General features: G+C 48.4%; 1 protein-coding gene across 5 annotated transcripts in view; it reads right to left on the minus strand.

The window, feature by feature from the left end:
* Positions 1-352: 352 nt before the first annotated feature.
* The window catches only part of LOC119460599 (fibulin-1-like), a 76,525-nt gene continuing 55,240 nt past the window's right edge, over positions 353-21,637 (minus strand). For all 5 annotated transcript variants that reach the window (XM_037721609.2, XM_037721607.2, XM_037721608.2 and 2 more), the window contains 4 exons: positions 17,482-17,613; positions 16,202-16,331; positions 6,407-6,619; positions 353-1,639 (listed from right to left, as the gene is read on the minus strand). In XM_037721609.2, coding sequence (XP_037577537.1) covers positions 1,435-1,639; positions 6,407-6,619; positions 16,202-16,331; positions 17,482-17,613 — 680 coding nt within the window. In that variant the 3' untranslated portion in view covers positions 353-1,434. The remainder of the gene's footprint in view (positions 1,640-6,406; positions 6,620-16,201; positions 16,332-17,481; positions 17,614-21,637) is intronic.

The raw sequence follows: 21,637 nt of genomic DNA on the forward strand, positions 1-21,637 counted from the left end.
CGCTTGTAAAAGACCACGGGTAGCACAGTTACCACAACCATGAATACTGCATGCCGTTGAAGTAACTCCCGGGCTTACAATTCCCCTACGAAGATTGCTGCCACCTGTCATCACATAGTCAACATCATCCAAAACTGCGCCATGCAAGACGCTGCTAATGGCTCGCATGAGCGAGAAGATTGTTGAGACATGTCGCTGATGCCTTTTTCTTCAGATCAATCGGCCGAGACTGTTCATAAAAGGCTGTTTGCACCGAAAGCAAATAACGTATGAAATTTTTCGTATAACGTATGAAAAAATTTTCTGAACACAGTTTAAGAGATTCTGAGCAAGCATGTCCTCACACTGAAGATGGAATATAATGTCTAGAAAACTTTATTGGAAAATGTTCATCTTTAATGACAAAGGTTCAGTTCAGACAAGTTATAGAAATATTATGGGCTGTCAATGTAGTCACGAGAATTAAATAACTCCAAGTGTGGCTTAACACTAACCGCTTTTATTAACATGTTTCTGGAGCCGCCATCCACATCAGTTCCGGAAGCTAGGAGCATCAAACTCCCACGCTACGCTATGGTGCCAAAGAGAGCGCACATAAAAGGTCAAGAGAACGGGCGGTATGCCGAGCTGAGAATTTGTAATGAAATATTTACAAAGAGGGACATAAGGCAAAGGATGGCGTTCAGTACTTCTGCGCATAGTACGGGGCATGATATCTTCCATGCGTGCTCATGGTTGCATGAGGACCAAACGCCCTCGAAGAACCCTCCGACCAACGCCACAGCAGTGAACAGGAAGTGTGCATCTGAACAGTGAAATAAAGCGGCAGTATACGATCCTTCGGTGCGTGCACAATAAACAAGAAAACATTTGTCCCTATCTGTGACAAGTGAACGTAATCGCGAAGACCGCTCAGTTGGCGCCGCCTTACGGAATGTTTCTTGGCGAACAGCAGAGCGGGTGGGGTTCACAGCCACAGCAAACAACAAAGGAGACTGCATTCAGTAAAATCGCTAAATGGAAGCGTTGGTACAGTTTCACAGAAAACTGAACAACGTAAGCCACAGGGTTCAGTGAAAGAAGACATGTGCTGATTCACAACTAACCTAGTCGAAGCTAAGTTGTGAGCCAGCGCAACTCTTGTTTTGCTGAATACGCTAGTCAGCGCAGTTTTCTTTCACTGTCCTTAGTTGGCACTGCTCAGTATTTTGTGACCAAATAATCTGTTTAATTATTACAGATGAACGAGAATGAACAAATGCGGCTCCTTTGGTACTTGACGACGGCTGAATCTGAGTACATCAATATATTTGTTTACATCATCGCAGCACTTAGCCCCCCGCGTGCATTGTCGGTCAATAGTGACTTGACAAAAAAAGGATCGTGCAGAACGACGCGGTTCGGTAGATGTCAGCTAGCGAAACTAGTTCAGCCCTAGAATTCATGCTCAGTGACGTAGATGAAAATCTTTGCGAGCGCACTGCCACTGTACAGGCCGTTGTGGTAGATGCTGGTTCGAAGCTCCAGCTGAATGTCCTGCGGTCCCTGCAGCGGCCGCACGATTGACACCATGGCCTCGTTGACACCGGTATTTCGCAAAAAGAAGTGCTCCCTGGTTGCCACCTCGACGCCGTGGGCCCTGCGCGCGCGAAAAATGCGTCAGCGCATAAGCGTAAATCCATGTTAGCAGTATTGCTGGAATCCCGCACTTCACGGGAGGAAACATTACAGCACAGCTTTACTCTGGTGTGAGCTGTTACGCTGTTACGTGACTCGAGAAACTTACATCGCTATATATATATATATATATATATATATATATATATATATATATATATATATATATAACACTTAAAAAAGAGACGAACGTTATGGCATATCTTTTTACTGGCGTTTCAGCCGGAGGACCGGCCTTCATCGGAGTAAGCTGCAGAAGCAGGATAATCCTGCTTTTTGCCGCAAGGCGGAAGACAGCGCTCGCGTTCATTTTATATACACGTGTGCAGCTTGTGGTTTTTTAGCACCGCATGATTATGTGACTATATAAGGTGATGATTCCTATCTGCTGTAATTTTTTACATGGCATAGGGGGCCCCCGTGACACGTTGTTGCTGTAAGGTGCTTGAACCCGTGAAGAATCAGCATTACACATGTTACATTTGCTGCTCTACGAACCTGTACGAACTTGTCCGTACAATCATGTCGTGGTGTAAGGAATTTTTTTAACCACGTTTGACATGTGTTGTGTTGATTCGTCACGTGTTCAAGCACCTTACAGCAACAATGGGTCATGGGGGTCCCCTATACCGTGTACGTATTTAAGCACAACGCCTTACCGTTTCATGTATTCCCTGACGAAGGCCGGACCCCGGCCAAATCATTGGAAATAAAGCACCTTTTTTTTTTTTCGTAAGTGCATCCTCAACCTACAAGTTCCTGTTCCACTACCGGATCCCGGCATACCCTCACTTTATATATATATATATATATAGTAGTAACTGGATTTTTCAATGGGCCAAGCGTATTTAGGAAAATCAGAAGCACAACTTCGCGGTTATCTTAGGTTTAATATTTTCCCAACAGTTTCGGTCGGTGGACCGACCTTTTTCAAGTGATACAGGAAAATCTTGCAACAGTCTTTTTAGATCTTCAGGCAGAGAAAGAAGGCACCAAAAAAAAGGGTGAGAAAGGAGAGATAGAGAGATATGTGACAAAGTTGAACATGCAAAAAAAAAAAAAGGATGGAGAGTTAAAGGAAAGACCCCAAGACCTGGTCGTGCCAGACAAAGCAGAGGGCAAGGTCGCTGTTAAGCGTGTTTCACATGCACAATTGACGGACACGCCTGTCATGTTAAAAAAAAAAGAGAGAGAGAGAGAGAGAGAGTTAAAGGAAAGACACCAAGACCTGGTCGTGTCAGACGAAGCTTAGGGCAAGGTCGCTGTTAAGCGTCTTACACATGCACAATTGGCGGACACGCCTGTCATGTTAAGTTGAGCATGCAAAAAAAAAGGAAAAAAAAGAAAAAAAAAGAAAAAAAAGAGGGAGAGTTAAAGGAAAGACACCAAGACCTGGTCGTGCCAGACAAAGTAAAGGGCGAAAGACGAGAAACACGAAAGAAGAAGGAATAACCTGCAAATGTAGTAACAGCGTGGCGAATTCAGCATGAAATTGAAAAGCAAGGGCAAAAGACGAGAAACACGAAATCAGAAGAAGCAGCCTGCAAATATGACAGTAACAGCGTGGCGAAATCAGCATGAAGTTGAAATTGAAAAGTAAGGGCAATACACGAGAAACACGAAACAAGAAGAAATAACCTGCAAATATAATAGTAACAGCGTGGCAAAATAAGCATGAAATTAAAAAGCAAGGCACAATAATGTGGGTGGTTCGGTCCGCTCCCCCACTGGGGTAGTGGGCATTCTTTCGACATCACACACGTGTTCGGCTTGCCTATGCGGGGATTAAGTTCTGATTTTAGCTAATTTAACTTATGGACAAAGAAACGAGAGGTTTCCCATGTGTTCATTTATGCCGTGCGTGATTGTTCTAAATTTGTGGATAAAATATGACTCTCTTTGTTCCCGTTCACGAGAAGAGCGGAAGCCTGACTGGAGAAGAGTGACACGTATTTTATCAAATGAATGCTCAGGCAGACTGATATGTTTTGAGAATGGGAGATGTGGTAGTGCGCGGGTGTGAGCTCTGTGGTTGTTTAGACGGAGTCTGAACGCGGTTCCAGTCTGGCCTATGTACTGTTGGTCGCAGACTTCACAATGGAGCATGTAGATCACATTGCTGCTGTCACAATTTAGAGGTTCCTTAATTTTGAATGCGAAATCAGAGGAAGTAGCCTTAGCAAGACAGGTTGAAGTCATGTGCTTACAGACCTTGCAGCGGGGTTTACCACAAGGTCTGCAGCCTGATTCTATGTTTTGAACCGTGGTTGTCCTAGCTCTGACGAGGATATCTCTTAGATTTCTTCCCCGGTGATAGACAACTCGGGGTGGCTTTGTGAAAATTGAAGACAAACGTGTGCTCTGCTGAATGATATTAAAGTGTTTGGCTAGGATGTTGTTCACGTGCGGTAATGTAGATGAGTAGGTGAGGATAAGGTTGGTTTGGTTTTTCGGATGGCGGGGCTTTGAGCCAGTCAAAATTTCATTTCTGTCTAAGGCTTGTGCTCGGCTTATAGCATCATCAACAATACGTTCCGGGTAGTGCTTCGCCACCAGGGCCGTTCTGAGTTCCTTTGCATGACATTGGAAGTCTTTCTCGTCAGAGCAGATGCGGCGGTATCGGTGGGCCTGTGAATACGGGATGGCTTTCTTGCAATGTTGTGGATGGCTACTTTTGAAATGAAGATATTGGTGGCGATCTGTTGGCTTTTTATATAAGGTTGTGAATATGCGATTATCTTTAATTTGTACCGTGACATCAAGAAAGTTTACAGCTGATTTAGAATAGCTGTAAGTGAAAGCGATTGACGGATGAACTGAATTAAAATCTGCTACAAATTTAAGGAGACTTTCTTCGTCGTGGTGCCAAATAAAGAATATGTCGTCTAAGAACCTTTTGTAGATGAGCGGCTTCAAAGGTCTGGCCGCAAGAAAAGGTTCTTCAAGTGATGCCATAAAAATATTCGCATAATTAGGAGCCATCTTCGTGCCCATTGCCGTTCCGTTTATCTGGAGGAAGTGTTTCTCGTCAAATTCAAAGTTATTGTATCCTAGTACTAACCGCAGTAGCGTTGACAGCGTGTCCTCGTCTAGACTTACAGGCGTGTTTGCGTTCATGTAAGCGTTGACTGTCGCGCCAATGCCCTCTGCTTGTGGTATGTTTGTGTATAGGGATACTACATCCATTGTCACCAGGAAGCTTATATTATATTTGCAGGTTATTTCTTCTTGTTTCGTGTTTCTCGTGTATTGCCCTTACTTTTCAATTTCAACTTCATGCTGATTTCGCCACGCTGTTACTGTCATATTTGCAGGCTGCTTCTTCTGATTTCGTGTTTCTCGTCTTTTGCCCTTGCTTTTCAATTTCATGCTGAATTCGCCACGCTGTTACTACATTTGCAGGTTATTCCTTCTTCTTTCGTGTTTCTCGTCTTTCGCCCTTTACTTTGTCTGGCACGACCAGGTCTTGGTGTCTTTCCTTTAACTCTCCCTCTTTTTTTTCTTTTTTTCTTTTTTTTTCTTTTTTTTTTTTGCATGCTCAACTTAACATGACAGGCGTGTCCGCCAATTGTGCATGTGTAAGACGCTTAACAGCGACCTTGCCCTAAGCTTCGTCTGACACGACCAGGTCTTGGTGTCTTTCCTTTAACTCTCTCTCTCTCTCTCTCTCTTTTTTTTTTAACATGACAGGCGTGTCCGTCAATTGTGCATGTGAAACACGTTTAACAGCGACCTTGCCCTTTGCTTTGTCAGGCACGACCAGGTCTTGGTGTCTTTCTTTTAACTCTCCCTCCTTTTTCTTTTTTTTTTTTTTTGCATGTTCAACTTAACATGACAGGCGTGTCCGTCAATTGTGCATGTGAAACACGCTTAACAGAGACCTTGCCCTCTGCTTTGTCTGGCACGACCAGGTCTTGGGGTCTTTCCTTTAACTCTCCATCCTTTTTTTTTTTTTTTTTGCATGTTCAACTTTGTCACATATCTCTCTATCTCTCCTTTCTCACCCTTTTTTTTTTTTTTTTTTGGTGCCTTCTTTCTCTGCCTGAAGATATAAAAAGACTGTTGCAAGATTTTCCTGTATCCCTTGAAAAAGGTCGGTCCACCGACCGAAACTGTTGGGAAAATATTAAACCTAAGATAACCGCGAAGTTGTGCTTCTGATTTTCCTATATATATATATATATATATATATATATATATATATATATATATATATATATATATATATATACAGTGGTTGCATCTTTTGGAAGATTCCTTGCGGTCACCTAAGTACGACGGAAGTGGTACATGCCAATGAAATGCCAAAGGCAGCCAACCCGTTGTTAGCAGCAATCAGCAAAACTGAGCAACGTGAAAACGCGCGTGTAGGGCTAGCCTCCCTGGGCTGTCAAAGTTCATCATAGCGGTTGAGCGCTATACGTGAATACTCGGCACGACAGACACGGTTGTTTTGACTGCAGCATTCGTTGATCACTCATTATGCGTGTTGAGTGCTTATTACAGCGGAAACAACCTTGGAAAACGGCTCGGCAGGTTGCAGGATACGCTTTGCATATGAGGAAGCTTCGAAGCGCTCGCGCAGTGGCGACGATTTTGCACTCCTGGGTTACAATGGAGAGTGGATTAGAAACGAGGCAAATAAATCGCACTTCCACCTGACTGCCACAGACCTCTGAGGAAACCTGCATCTTGCAGCGAGTTTGTGCAGCGACGGTTAGGCGTATACCTGGAGGAAGCGCGTGCCTCGACCAGTTCGAGCTCAAAGTGGACGGTGGAGAAACTGAAGCGTGGGCCCCGCATGGTGAAGAAGTCCTGGTGACCCGACGGCGGTATCTTCATGTTGTGCGGCAACGTGAAGTAGTTGAAGGATAGCGACAAAGGCTCCTTCCGGCACTCCTGGTCCTCCGGGGCGCAGTCACGCTTCTCGCGCTTGCAGCGCCTGCGTGCGACAAAGAAGCACAGCATGAGCGATGCTGAACATATCAGACACGGTGTCGCAAAGGTAGAGTGAAGGTCACAAGTAAGTCTGTATTTCACTAGGTATCCTAACATCCGAGCCCTTCAGATTTTCGAGTAGTTTTCCCCGAGCAGCTTTACTCATCGGTTCCCATAAACAGACTCGCACTCTGTTGTCTTTCTCTCGCTGTATCGAACTGCTCGGTGATTCTTTATGAAGACGACAGAAGCAAGTTTCGTTTGGGGCCGAAGCTCGGGAACGAGAAGCTTGAAAGCGACGAGGGCGCGATGATGCCGAATTTATCGTGTCCCACACACATCGCCTCAGGCTGGAAGAGTGGCACAGTTGTGTTAAACATTGTTGCAACGGCTGTGGTCGCCATCCGAAGATGCGACCTCTCGGCAGAAAGACAACAAGGAAAGCAGAGATTCAGTATATGTCACAAAACGTCTCGCAAAACCAAAAGATTGGAAAATCACGATGAAATTCTCACACGAAATACACGTGAAGTGAAAGACTGAGTCACTGCCTCAGTGCTGGTTAGCCTATTATAATTAACAAAATAACTAAGCCTCGTCCAGGCAATTTCTGTAGACTTACCCAGCACAAAGGCCAAAACGCGCGAAAATATGGTAAAAATTGTGACGTCATAATAGATTTACCCGCACCTCAATTTGGGCCCTAAAATGAACGAGAAAAGCTTGGTTTTTACTTTCTGTTTCTACAAAGCATCATTTTAAACAAAGAAAATTCAGGGGGAGTTCCAGAAGATAATTTATATAGGTCTAGCCTGATTTCGTGCGTTTTCGTAGTGAAACCGTAAGAACACAACCACCGATGTATTTTATTATTGCGATAGCAATTATATGGACACTTCAACCGGATTTCTGCCGTCGGCGTCGCCGTGAGGTTCCGTATAGATTCCAAGGACGATAAAAGCGTCGCCGCGCGCCCTATGCGCGAGCGAAAGCGCGCGGGGGACGCGCGCTATACGGAGGGCGAACTCCCCCCGCGCGCTATCACGGAGAGCGAACGCACGGTGGAAAGCAAACGCGACCGTCGCGCGAAAAGCGGTGGGGCTATGGGAGGGAGGGATGCGGGGCGGCGCTGTGCTCCGGCACCAAAGGCGTATCTTGCCCCTCAATCTCCCACACGAAAGCAAGAAACGGGAAGAGGGGGGGGGGGGGGCAGCTTCTCCTCTGCCAACAACTTCTCCTTTGCAGTTTGCCCGGCGGTGCCCGTCGCCCGCAGCGTCTCTTATCTCCCCACGGCTCTGACCTTTGTATGCGCTGTGCATTCGCCGCTCAGTTTCCGTTGAAGCGATAGACCGCGCGAACCTGCGCTTGCTGCCAGCGTTTTGACAGTCATTGGCTGTGGTCATTCGGTGTGATCTATTCATGTTTGCTTGTGGGCGCTGACACCACGATTGTTAATTCAGTTAGTAAGCCAATGTGTCCAAGTTTATGCAGCCGATAAAACTACTATCCCTACTCCGAATAGCTCTCTACTAATTTGCTATCGCAAACGATGCTTCGCCTTTCGGGCGAAACTGCGACATTTTTTGTTAGGTTATTTTATGAACGTCGATATCTTGTTTATGCCTAGCCCGCGCCACACCGTTAAGTTTAAATTGATGCAAGCAAATCGAGACGCTTTGCTGCTTCAACCGCAGTGTCCACGAGCAACATGAAAGCATTAATTACACGATATCAGTGCCACCCGCGGTGGTGACTTAGCGGCTCTGACTTTGCGCTGCTAAGCACGAGGTCGCGGGATCAAATCCCTGCCGCGGCGGCCGCATTTAGATGGCGGCGAAATGCAAAAACGCCCGTGTACCATGCATTGGGTGCACTTTAAAGAACCCGAGGTGGTCAAAATGAATCCGGAGTCCGCCACTACGGCGTGGCTCATAATGAAATCGTGGTTTTGGGACGGAAACGCGCAATCTTGCAGCGTCACGCAAGATTGAGCCGTACAAAGCAAGCCATTGAAACGCTGCAGTGAGTTTTGCTATAGTTGACCGCAGGAGCATAGAGTTTCCTACAATAAATACTCGAGATAAATCTGGCGCTGAAATCGTTCAGCCACATATACGAAGGAAAGACTTACTCAAGCACTCACAAATATATACTGAAAATAAAGGGGAAGTGGAGCGCAGCAATAATAAAACATATAGAGCACTTTGTGGCCACAAGAAATATGAGGTGGTGCGTGAAATCTGAAAAAGAGTAACGGGGACAGCGCTAACGTGCGCAAATGCTATCTTAAAATCGGATGTCTTGTCGGGCTTGGAAGTTGACCATATATCTGTAGGCCGATAGGCTTTGGGAGCGCACGGCAAAATCACAAATGAGCCAGTGCAGGGTGACATGGGTTGGGCCTCGTTTGAAGTCAGAGAAGAGCAGAACAAAATTAGTTTTGAAGAAAGACGCAGAAACCTGAATCAAAATAAATGGGCGGCTAAAGTGCACAAGTATCTGTACCTCAAAATCGTGGACACAGAATGGAGGAATAGGTCAAGAAAGTTGGCAACCAAGTAAAGGGGAAATGAAAGTGTAAATAGACAACAGGAATCCCCAAAAACAAAGTGAGAGAAACAGAGACAGTGAATTGGATGCAAAGAATATAAACGAAAAATACCATGAAGACTTACAAGAATGAGAAAAAAGTTGTCGCAGTTTCACCTGAAAGGTGAAGCATCAATTGCGATAGCGCTATACGGAGCTTTGTAGAGAGCTATACGGAGTAATGATATTAGCTTTATCAGCTGTATAAACTTGGACATGCAGCAGCACCGGCAACGCGCAGAACTGTTGTCGACGCCGTCGGCGTTTTGCCCGCGTTCGCTCAAAATGCGTGCGGCGTTGGTGACTGTTGCCGGAGCCTCTCATATAAATAGGCACTTGGTGCCGCAGCTAAACGTCGCCTCCCTTCCCTGCCCCTTCCCCCCCCCTCCCCCACGGCCTCTCGCGCATCGGAAGAAGGCGCGTTTGCTCTACATATATGGTGATTGTAAAGGAGGAAAGAGACGCCTACTTCTGCAGCCCTTAAGGAAGCACGGCGCAGAACGCGCGTTTGTTCTCCGCCGTGCGTTCACTCCCCGTGAAAGAGCGCGTCCCTCGCGCCCTTTCACTCGCACATACAGCGTTCGGCAGCGCGCGGCCACGATTTCATCCCCATTGACGTCATACGGAACCTCACGGCGACGGCGACGGCGACGCGACGCCGACGGCAGAAATCTGCTTTTGAGTGTCCATATAATTGCTATCGCAATAAAAGAAAATAGAAGGGAAAATCTGTACGATAACACGAAGGGAAGGGCCTTGCTATTCGAGGTTCGAGCTCGTTGCGTAAGGCCAAAAACACACCGGAGCAAATATTCGCAACAGGCTGAGGCATGTGTATGCTGCAGCAAAAAATGTTGCAGTTTCACCCGAAAGGTGAAGCATCAATTGCGATAGCAAATTAGTAAGAGCTATACGGACTACGGAGTAAGGATAGTACTTTTATCAGCTGCATAGACTTGGATATGCAGCAGCACCAGCAACGCGCACAACTGTTGTCGACGCTGTCGGCGTTTTGTCCGCGTTCGCACCGAACGCGCGCGGCGTTGGTAACTGTTGCCGGAGACTCTGGGGGCGGCTCGGAGGTTTTCGACGAGATCAGAACGGCACACTCGTCGAGCAGCGTCGGAAGTCTTTACCACCTTTTCGCCTCGCAACGTTTTTATATAATTACACATTTGGTACCAAAGCTATAGACGTCACCTCCCCTCCCTCCCGGGAGGGAGGGGTAAACCTTCTATATAGAAGCGCTTGGATTTAAAGCGGACGGAAGCATCAACCAGTCAGCAGTCGAGATAAGCAAGAGACGTTTAGAGTAGTGGTGGTGAAAAAAAAATGTCACAGTTTCGCCCTAAGGGCGAAGCAATGATTGCGATAGCAACACAGCAATGTCATACGATGTAAGGTGAGCGGCTTTGGTAGCAATATAAATTGTAGTAAACATGAGCTGATTATGTAAGCAGGTGTGCTGCGGCGTAAGTAGACCGACATGAAGAGAGACTCGATGACCACGAGAAGGCGCGTGTGAAACGGTGGTGTTGATGAGAAGCGCTTCCCGTGGGCAGCGCGTGCGAAGCGACACACCTGTAGCGCTGCACTGCCGATCCGGGCAGCATTACATGTGTAGCGTGCGTTGGAAAATGTGGCCCGACTATTACTAACTGAATGAACAATCGTGGTGTGAGCGCGCACAAACAAACATGAATAGATCACACTGAATGACTGCAGACAACGACTGTCAAAACGCTGGCAGCAAGCGCATATATACGCCGCAGCCGCGAAGGTACGTGCGGTCTATCGCGTCAACGGAAACTGAGCGGCGAATGCACGGCGCATAAAGGTCAGAGCCGTGGGGAGATAAGAGACAGTGCGGGTGAGACGAGCGCGGTTGTTGGCAGAGGAGAAGTGCGCCCCCCCCCCCCCCCCCTGCTCCCTCCGGCGCTGGCTTTCCGCTTCCTTGCTTGCGCGTGGGAGAATGAGTGCGTTCGCTCTCCGTGATAGCGCGCGTCCCCGCACGCTTCCGCTGGGGCATACGGCGCGCGGTGAAGATTTTATCTATACGGAACCTCACGGCGACGGCGACGGCGACGCCGACGGCAGAAATCCGGTTGAAGTGTCCATATAATTGCTATCGCAATAAAAGCAGGCAAGAGATTGATACGACCGAATCCGTTACAGACAGGTAGCGGTACAAGCAAGCTGAATAAATTTTAAGGGAGAGAAAAAAGATGAAAGAGATGTATACAAAAATGTCGCAGTTTCGCCCGAAAGGCGAAGCATCAATTGCGATACCAAATTGGTAGAGAGCTATTCGGAGTAGGGATAGTAGTTTTATCGGCTGCATAAACTTGGACACATTCGCTTTCTAACTGAATTGACAAGCGTGGTGTCATCGCGCACAAGGAAACATGAATAGATCACACTGAATGACCGCAGACAACGACTGTCAAAACGCTGGCAGCAAGCGCAGCCGCTACAGCGGGCGAAGAATCGTGCGGTCTATCGCTTCAACGGAAACTGAACGGCGAATGCACAGCGCATACAAAGGTCAGATCCGTGTGGAAATATGAGACGGTGCGGGCGACCGCCACCACAGCCAGTGCAAGCGTATTTGTTGGCAGAGTAGAAGCTGCTCCCCCCCTCCCTCCCGCGCTGCCTTCCCGCTTTTTTGCTTTCGCGTGGGAGATTGCGTTGCCAGTTCCCCTTGCGCTCGGTTGCAAGATACGCATTTGGTGCCGTAGCACAGCGTCGCCCCGCCTCCCTCCCCCCCCCCATACCCCCACGGCCTTTCGCGCGACGGTCGCGTTTGCTTTCCGCCATGCGTTGGCTCTCCGTGATAGCGCGCGTCCCCCGCGCGCTTTCGCTCGCGCATACGGAGCACGGCGACGATTTTATCGCCCTTGGAATCTATACGGAACCTGACGGCGACGGCGACGACGACGGCAGAAATCCGGTTGAAGTGTCCATATAATTGCTATCGCAATAAAATGCTAGAATGAAAAGCATGTATAGCATACCTGAGTAACTCAGGCAGGCTATGTGGCTATTTGTCACCTCCCCGTTTCAAAGTGGTTGTCTATAAATCATCATAACCACAATGGGAATGATGGGTAGTACGGATGAGGTTAAAGAAAAAATGTCACAGTTTCGCCCTAAGGGCGAAGCAATGATTGCGATAACAACACAGCAATGTCATACGATGTAAGGTGAGCGGCTTTGGTAGCAATATAAATTATAGTAAACATGAGCTGATTATGTAAGCAGGTGTGCTGCGGCGTAAGTAGACCGACATGAAGAGAGACTCGATGACCACGAGAAGGCGCGTGTGAAACGGTGGTGTTGATGAGAAGCGCTTCCCGTGGGCAGCGCGTGCGAAGCGACACACCTGTAGCGCTGCACTGCCGATCCGGGCAGCATTACATGTGTAGCGTGCGTTGAAAAATGTGGCCCGACTATTACTAACTGAATGAACAAGCGCGCACAAACAAACATAAATAGATCACACTGAATGACTGCAGACAACGACTGTCAAAACGCTGGCAGCAAGCGCATATATACGCCGCAGCGGCGAAGGTAAGTGCGGTCTATCGCTTCAACGGAAACTGAGCGGCGAATGCACGGCGCATAAAGGTCAGAGCCGTGGGGAGATAAGAGACGGTGCGGGTGAGACGAGCGCGGTTGTTGGCAGAGTAGAAGAGCGCCCCCCCCCCCCCCCCCCCCCAGCTCCCTCCGGCGCTGGCTTCCCGCTTCCTTGCTTGCGCGTGGGAGAGATAAGAGACTGTGCGGACGAGCGACGAGCGCGGTTGTTGGCAGAGAAGTGCCCCCCCCCCCTGCTCCCTCCGGCGCTGGCTTTCCGCTTCCTTGCTTGCGCGTGGGAGATTGAGTGCGTTCGCTCTCCGTGATAGCGGGCGTCCCCGCACGCTTCCGCTGGGGCATACGGCGCGCGGTGAAGATTTTATCATACGGAACCTCACGGCGACGGCGACGGCGACGACGACGGCGACGTCGACGGCAGAAATCCGGTTGAAGTGTCCATATAATTGCTATCGCAATAAAACTGCTGGGGTGGAAATAATGTCACCATTGTGAAGCCGCACCGCAGCCATCTTAGGAGGGACATGACAAAACCATAAGTCGACAATAAAAATGACGAAGAAGCGCTTTTCGCACACTTCCCCGGAGTTAACAGATAGTACTTATGTAGGTTTATCTCTGTATTACTGGTATTAGAGTGAAATCTGAAGATCCTGGCAAATTTTATTGGGGAGAACGTCATCAATATTCAGAAGAAGTTACTATTTTCGTTCGGAACAACCAGCTTTTATTTTCTAATTACCATAGCATTACAATAACAGAGCCAAATCACTTACTCTGTAAGCGCACATCATCTGTGAAGGCTCTATTTCAGAGGTGAAGGAGGGGCAAGCATTGGCGTCACCTCTCCTGGTATGAAGCTACCGGAGCTTCCACCTTCAGCAGTTTTTCTTTAACCTCCTCATGCCTTTGCAAAATTGATTTAAAAAAGAAAGACGCCTCGCCCTGAATTATTAGACTCCGATAATTGTTTTCCTTCAATCACCCGATTCTTGGCCAATCCCCCATAGTGGGTGCGAGCCACTTTTGAAGGCAAGCAAGCAAGCAAGCAAGCAATTCGCAAGGACAAAACGAGCAAGTCAACAAACTCATGGTGCTAGGATGTGTGCGCTGCTCGCGTTCCCTCCCCCCCCCCCCCCCCCTGGAAAAAAAAGCTTCCTTGTATTCGCGTTAGCCACAGCACACCACTTGCTATGGACATGTCCTGGCCTAGCCTCACTGCGAAGAATCTGCCTTGCTGGGCTGCAGAGTTCAGTCGTCACACTCAATGACTGGATCCTTCCTAGAGGGACCCCTCAACACCGCAAAGCTATATATGACAGCTTGCTCACCTACCTTATAAGAAGCGAAACCATTAACTTAATCTAGACACCTCACCGGAAAAACCACTGGGGTTGCCTTTTCATACAGGTACAATTTTCTATTTTTTTATGATTTAATAAACGTCTTTCTCTCTCTCTCTCTCTCTTTAACCTCCTCGGGTAGAACATGGATTTGTCTTACCTTCGTATTTGCGGATGTAGACGTTCTTGTGGCTTTGTCTATCACACTTTATCTGCCTTCATTGTCCTAAATTTCAGAGCAATCTATACTTTTCTAAGCACAGAAGACTGCGAACACGCACAATCGCTACTATAAAAAATTGGGAGAACGCTTAAGCTTCGCTTTGGAGAGTGGAACGCGATAGAATTCAAAGATCCCTGACTGCTACTCTTGGTTCCCGACGACTGCAGCTTTTGTTGCTGGCAAACACTGGCGGCGAACGCTATGCAGGTAGGCGAGCTTTCTGGTGGAAACGCGGCCTCTTGCGTGGGCCGATCCCGGAGATAGTGCACAACCGCGCCAAAGAAATTACATCATTTTTAGGTTTCCGTATTTGTTCCTCACTTTTAATATTTCAGTCTGAGAAGATTTAACATAAAAGGAATGTGCTGTGGGTGTTTTGTTTCATGTCATTTGTTTGTGGATTGTCATTCTCAAAACTCCGAGGAATAGCTTTGCCAAGAATGCAGGACAAGGTATGAGCAACATTAATGATAGAATGGTGTGGCTAAACGTGGTTGGGGGTGATTTTCTCGGCCGCGGGTGCCAATGCCGACGCCGAATTTGGTGCGACACGGGGTCCTGTCGAGGTGGCCAAATAGAAACGCACCAAGTGTCTCAACGCGCTGGCTTTCCCGCGAGAAATTCATAAGCGCGTTTGATGCCGTTGTCGATGCATGCGTCCGTGGGGTAATGGTGTCTATATCGGACTTCTATGCTAGAGGTATTGTGTTCAAATCCTGCCGTCGGACGATTTTAATAATATTAGGGGCGAAGCACCTTAGGGCCGAGCCTTGCCCCATCTCGTCGTCCGTCGTCCGTAGCTCTGGTTTGCGGTCCGTAGCTCTGGTCGTCCGTAGCTCTGGTCCGTCGCAGTCAGCTAGGGGCGCTGCGGTGCACAAGGGCGTTCGTTCCCGAAGCACGCTCTCTTTCTCGCTTCAGCCATGGATGATAACGGTCGCTTCTGATAACGGCGCGCCCGCTATCGATGAAAAGGCGAGAGTGGCGGCTCAACTGCTGCAAGCGGACTCGAGGGCTCGCAAAGCTGCTGCAGTACAGCAACGCCGGCAAGCGGACTCGGAGCTGAGGGCTCGCGAAGCTCGCGCTTGAACCGAGCATCGGCGCCAGCAACCTCAGGTAAAGAACGCTTCCGGCGTTTTGCCGCCACTTCCCGCGCTCTCGCCGCCTCTGGGACCGCTTGCCGGCGTCGGGGGATTCACGGTTAACCGAATGATCCCCCGGTGCTTCGCTCACTCATCATCATTCACTTCGTGGATATGCGGTAATTTTTTTATTTAAATACTTATAACGCACTAATTCCTCTAACATGATCCGTTTGCAAAGTCACAAAGCTATTTACAGCCAAAAAGACAAAGTCTAGGTAAACCCATGTACTAACCATCATGAAGGCTGAACCGCCTGGCTAGAGTGAGCTAGGTCGCTCTAGCCGCGCTTTTGCAGCTCCCGTAGACACCATTCTCTCTATAGTAATTATTGTGTGAAACTCTTTTCATAGGAGATTCCCGTGCTTGGAGGAGCAGCTGTTATCAACGAACTTAGTGGCCCATACAGTTTCCTGCAATAATTATGAAACTTTATGCAGCGGCCCATAGAAGACATATGGGTGACGGGAAGATGAAATCTTGAAGCGACCAACCGAGGGCGAACAGGGGAACCTCAGCCCGAAGCCAATATTTCTACAAGGCCATTGTCGATAAGCTGGTTCAGGGGTAGGGCTTCCAAAAACTCGTATACGTCCCATAGCGATTATTTGAGTGACATGTGTGCGCGACACATCATTCGGGTTGCGTTTTTTCTCTGGAGGGTTGTGTGCTTGCGTGTGATAAGGTTTAACGAGTCCTACGTTTTGTGGTCGGCGTCCCTGAAGTATCCGGGTGGACAGTCCAGCTTGTTGCATCGGTAGCCGCCGCGAGTGTTCAGGCACACCTCGTTCTCACCCCGACAGATATCACCACGCTCGCATTCGTCGATGTCTGCACAGATTGAAGACGGTAACCACACCGTAACATCACGAATTAGAATACCACTTTGTGTTTAATTACCTTAAGTGCCAACATTGCAAAAGACAAGAAAAAGACGATCAAACCTTGTCTCTTTCATTGTTGTCTCCTATAGACGGTTTCGTGCTCGCGATCACAGCACCGAGCGTGCCGCCTCCAAGAAACTTCCGGTCACGTGCCTTATCAGTCTGGTATGTTTTAACGCATGGGTGCTTCTTTGCCAGTTACATTTAACAGCTACGTCAGTGGGCAAAACCGGAAGACGTGCAGGGCCTATCTTTGTAATCAGTGAAAAGGTCTATAGTGAGGCAGCACTGAAGATCATGGATTACACTGGCACTAACACGCCAAATCACGATTTACAGCGATAACAGACGCTCACATTCCCGTTAGTGACGTCATGGCCACAACAAACGGAGTATGTATGACAATCTAACGATTCCACCGTCTACATCCGACAGCAGTGACGCTGCTTTGATAGACTGCGCGGGTCACTCCATGTTTTCAAGATGCCCCACACCTCAGTAGACTGGAGCTTCTGCATTCGCACTTCAAGACGCTGTCGGCGCAGCCGGTGGTTGGTCTTGCGGCAGCCTTCGACAAAACAGAACGTCAGTGCGGCTGTTACTTGGAGAGGTGCGCGTTAGTCCGCTAAATAAAAATTTAACTGGCATACCCCATTAGCAGAATGTCTTAAAAGTTTCTCAGATCTTCCCAGAAATTTCAGAAGGTTCTTGGGAAAATTGACACAATGATTGCTAAAGCTGAGTCAAAATAGCGTTAAATGTGGTTAACAATATACTGGAGCTGTGTGGCTCTTGCAGTGACTAATTGTTCGAACAACACTGCGAAAAGACAGAACCGTGTCGTATTCGTGTCACCTATACCAGAATGTACAAAAAAGGGCACAGCATCCCGTAACGTTTAAGTTTATAACTAGTAGCACAGCTCATAAACAGAACAGGAGCGGAAGCCATACTACAACTAAGGAGACAAATATTTCCCAGTCGACTGCGCCTGCGCATACCATTATGTCAAAACATGACTAATGAATAAAAGTGATAACACGTGTAGCCCAAAAGGGGAAAATACACATAGCATTGTATGAGCACTCGTTAAGTACCTTGGCAAGTCCTCTTGTCATTGTTGAGCACATAGCCTTCAGGACACGTGCACGAGTAGGATCCCGGCTCGTTGACGCAAGTGCCGATACAGAGGCTGCCCCGACCTTTCCACATTTCACACTCGTCCACGTCTGCAGACCAAGGAGCAGCGCATGATGAAGGTTAGCATTCGCGTATGCACGAACTGTTTCTACTTTTACGTGCAAGCGTACATGTCCCGTCTGTTAAAGTGGCGAGATTAAATCGGAGGCCACCGAGCTGGGGGTGGCAAGCGAGTGCCGGAGGAGGAGGGTTCCTGGAGGTGGAGAGGAGGAGCGCACGTTGGGAAAGGATGGAAACGCGCGCGGAGGAGGGGGGGGGGGTGGAGGAGGGTAGACGGAGGCGCACTGGGTTCACCTCCTCTGGCAGTTACTACGGGCTCTGTGTGGGCAATGGATGTACCCGGTTCGTCTGGCGATCGAGAAGCCGAGCGAGAAGGACGGAGCAGCGACGCAAGCGGCAGCAGGCCGAGCGCGAGTCGAACGACTCCGAAGTCATCGGCAAGCGACGGGCACGAGCTGAAGACCGGCAAAAATTGGAGGACGCTTAAGATGGCGCTCCCACTCCGGCGGCACGATCCCCCCATTTTCAGTACTTTTGGAGCAACCGTGGCGGCTCTCCTACTTAGGATATAAAGTTGTCGTATATGCCATAAAAAAGCTTAATTCTTGTAGATTCCAACTATATGTAATATAAAGAAATTGATTAATGTGATTTAGAAATAAATGTTAAAGAACAAGCATGAGATACATGGTTTTTGCGAACTGCGTCTCAGTTGTGACCACATTTAGAAGAAACTACCGCATTTACTGCATTGCGGCTTGCGCTGTAGCTTTAGGGCATATTTATCTGTTTCCTACACGCAGCAAAATAATTTTGAATTTTTACTTTATTTATAATTTGCTTTTGAAAATGGCCAAATATTGCAAACTTCTGTTCTAAACAGCCCGGCAACTACACGCTCAAGGAAGCTAAATTTTGGATAAATTAGAGGTCAAGGAATTTCCATTTAATACGCAAAATTTCATTCATGTACCTTTATTAGTTTTAAACTGCAGCTTCGTAGCTTTAGTACCTTCCCGCAAAAATGGGCAAAAGTAAAACCACAATTCTTAACATTGCTTAATTTCGGCCACATTATTAGGAAAACTAATAAAGGTACATGAATGAAATTTTGCGTCCTATATGGAAATTCCTTGAACTCTAATAAGCCCAAAATTTAGCTTCGTTGAGCGTGTAGCTGCCGGGCTGTTTACAACAGAAATGTGCAATATTTGGCAATTTTCAAAAGCGAATTATAAATAAAGTAAACATTCTAAATTATTTTGCTGCGTCTAGGAAATAGATGAATATGTCCTAAAGCTACAGCGCAAGTCGCAATGCAGTAAATGCGGTAGTTTCTTCTAAATATGGTCACAACTTAGACACAGTTCGCAAAACCATGTATCTCATGCTTGTTCTTGAGCATTTATTTCTAACTCACATTAATCGATTTCTTTATATTATATACAGTTAGAATCTACAAGAATTAAGCTTTTTTTATGGTACATACGACAACTTTATATCCCAAGTAGAAGTACTGAAAACGGGGGGGCTCGTGCCGCCGGAGTGGGACCGCCACCTTAAGATTCGCCTTTAAGAGTGGAACACGATAGCGTTATCGGGACCCGTTCGCAACGCATTTTTATTTGAGTCCTGTTTCACTGCAACACAGGACGTGGGAAAGCCAGCTTACAAAGACCAAGCTTGCACTGATCCCTTTAAAGGTCGGCTTCACTTTTAAACAGAAATGCATTGCTGGGAAGGCGTTTTTCAGGGGCAATATAAGTCTTCCTATATTAAAATGTGAAAGCCCTAGGGCCTTCTTAATATTATTTTATTAATTGTTTGCTATTGCCCCGACGCGCACGCGTGTCCAAAACGCATTAGGCAGGCCAAGTCTCAATTGACCTGCCGAGGATGCGAGCGCCATCTGGATAAGATTTTCGCAAGTAGCACGAGCCGGCAACGGCGAGCGGAGACCCGCGCCGAGTAACGGCAACCTCGTAGACGACGTAGGCCCTCGTCGGGGCGCGAGAGCGCCCAACTGCAGGCACAAATAAAGTTTGCTCCAATCCAATCGGTTTTCCAGCGTATACGTTGCTGGAAAACCGATTGGATTGGAGCAAACTTTATTTGTGCCTGCAGTTGGGCGCTCTCGCCCTTCACGCAGGCAGAACTCCACGTAGCCCTAGCCAAGCTGACTAGAAATACCAGCCCCGGCAAAGACCGGATTGCAAACAAGCATTTACGCAACCTACCGCAGCAGGCCACTGCGGCTCTCCTCCGGTACTACAACGAGTGCTGGGAGAAAGGAGAACTGCCTGCTGTATGGAAGCACTCGGAGATCACTACGATACCGAAGCCCAACAAGCATCTAAGCTTGGAGAACCTACGCCCGATCTCCCTCACCTCGTGCTTGGGAAAGCTCTTCGAACATATGGTGCACGACCGCATTACCCAGTACCTCGAAGATAACGGCCACCTACCAGACACCATGTTCGGCTTCAGGCAGCACCTTTCAACGCAGGACGTACTCTTACAACTGAAAGAAGGCCTCCTCGATCGCCTTAACAATCGAAGCAAGTACTGCATACTGGCAGTAGACGTCAAGGGAGCCTTTGATAACGTCAGTTACGACGCGATCCTCCACAACCTCGAAGGCACCGGCTGCGGCACTAGGACCTACGCGTACGTCAGAAACTTTCTGACAGACCGCACGGCAACCGTCGGGATCTGTAACATCCGCAGCGAAAGCTTCCAACTTCCAAACAGAGGCACCCCGCAAGGGTCGGTCATCTCACCGCTACTCTTCAACGTGGCTATGATCAAGTTACCCAAACTCCTCGAGACCATACCAGATCTGCATCACGCGAAGTACGCTGATGACATCACGTTCTGGACCAGAGCTGAGAACATTGGAAGGCAAGAAACCGCCCTACAAGAAGCCGTAAACACCATCGAAAGCTATCTCCAAAACTGTGGCCTCCGCTGCGCCCCCGAGAAATCTGAGCATCTCGTCCTGAAAGCAAGAACGAGAGGCAGGCCACCCAGCTACGAAGAGCCCGACCCCTGCGTCACCCTCAATGGGACGCCAATCCCGAAAGTCGATACGCTACGAATACTGGGACTCCTTATTCATAAGGACGGATCCGGAGCGGCCAGCCTACCAAGACTACAACGCACCCTTTCGCAGCTCACGCACCTCGTCAAGAGGATCTCAAGCCAAAGAAGCGGCCTCAAGGAGCAAGACACGCTCAGAATAATACAAGCACTGCTCACCAGCCGCATCACATACGGTATGCCGTACCTGGCTTTAAAGAACGCAGAGATCGAAAAGATCAACATCATGATAAGGAAGGCAATCAAAGTCGCCCTGGGACTCCCCCCCATGGCTTCTACTACACGTCTCCTTAAGATGGGCGTCCACAACACGTGGCAAGAGCTCGCTGAAGCGCACAAGAACAGTCAACTGGAACGACTCAAGCTTACACCCACCGGGAGATCAGTACTCCGACGCCTGAACTACAGTGAGACGTACGTCGCAGACACGGACAAGAAAGAACGAATTCCATCGGACGTTCGAGAGTCTCTCTGCATTGCACCCATCCCGCGCAACATGCATCCCATATACCACAAGAGTAGAAGGCAAGCTAGAGCCAACGCCATCAAACGAAGATTCAAGCAAGACCCAGACGCCCGCTACACCGACGCGGCCAAGTATCCGCATCGAAACGCATACGCTCTCAGCGTCGTAGACTCCCGAGGCCGCGAGTTAGCATCGGCAACCGTCAAGGCACGCAACCCGGAAACGGCGGAAGAAGCGGCAATCGCTCTCGCCACCACCACATGCACAGACGCAGCAGTCATTTTCACCGACTCTCAGGCCGCCTGTAGAAATTTCTCGAGGGGCCGCATCTCGGCTGATGCACTCAAGGTACTACAACGACGTAGCACTCCGCTCCCGTACACCTGCGTAACGTGGGTACCCGGACACGAGGGGCTAGAGGGGAACGAAGCGGCCCACACCGCTGCCCGCGAGCACGTCAGCCGGGCTCCCCTCGCCCCACACGCCCT

This window comes from Dermacentor silvarum, chromosome 8 (genome assembly GCF_013339745.2).
Source record: "Dermacentor silvarum isolate Dsil-2018 chromosome 8, BIME_Dsil_1.4, whole genome shotgun sequence".
Lineage (NCBI taxonomy): Eukaryota > Metazoa > Arthropoda > Arachnida > Ixodida > Ixodidae > Dermacentor > Dermacentor silvarum.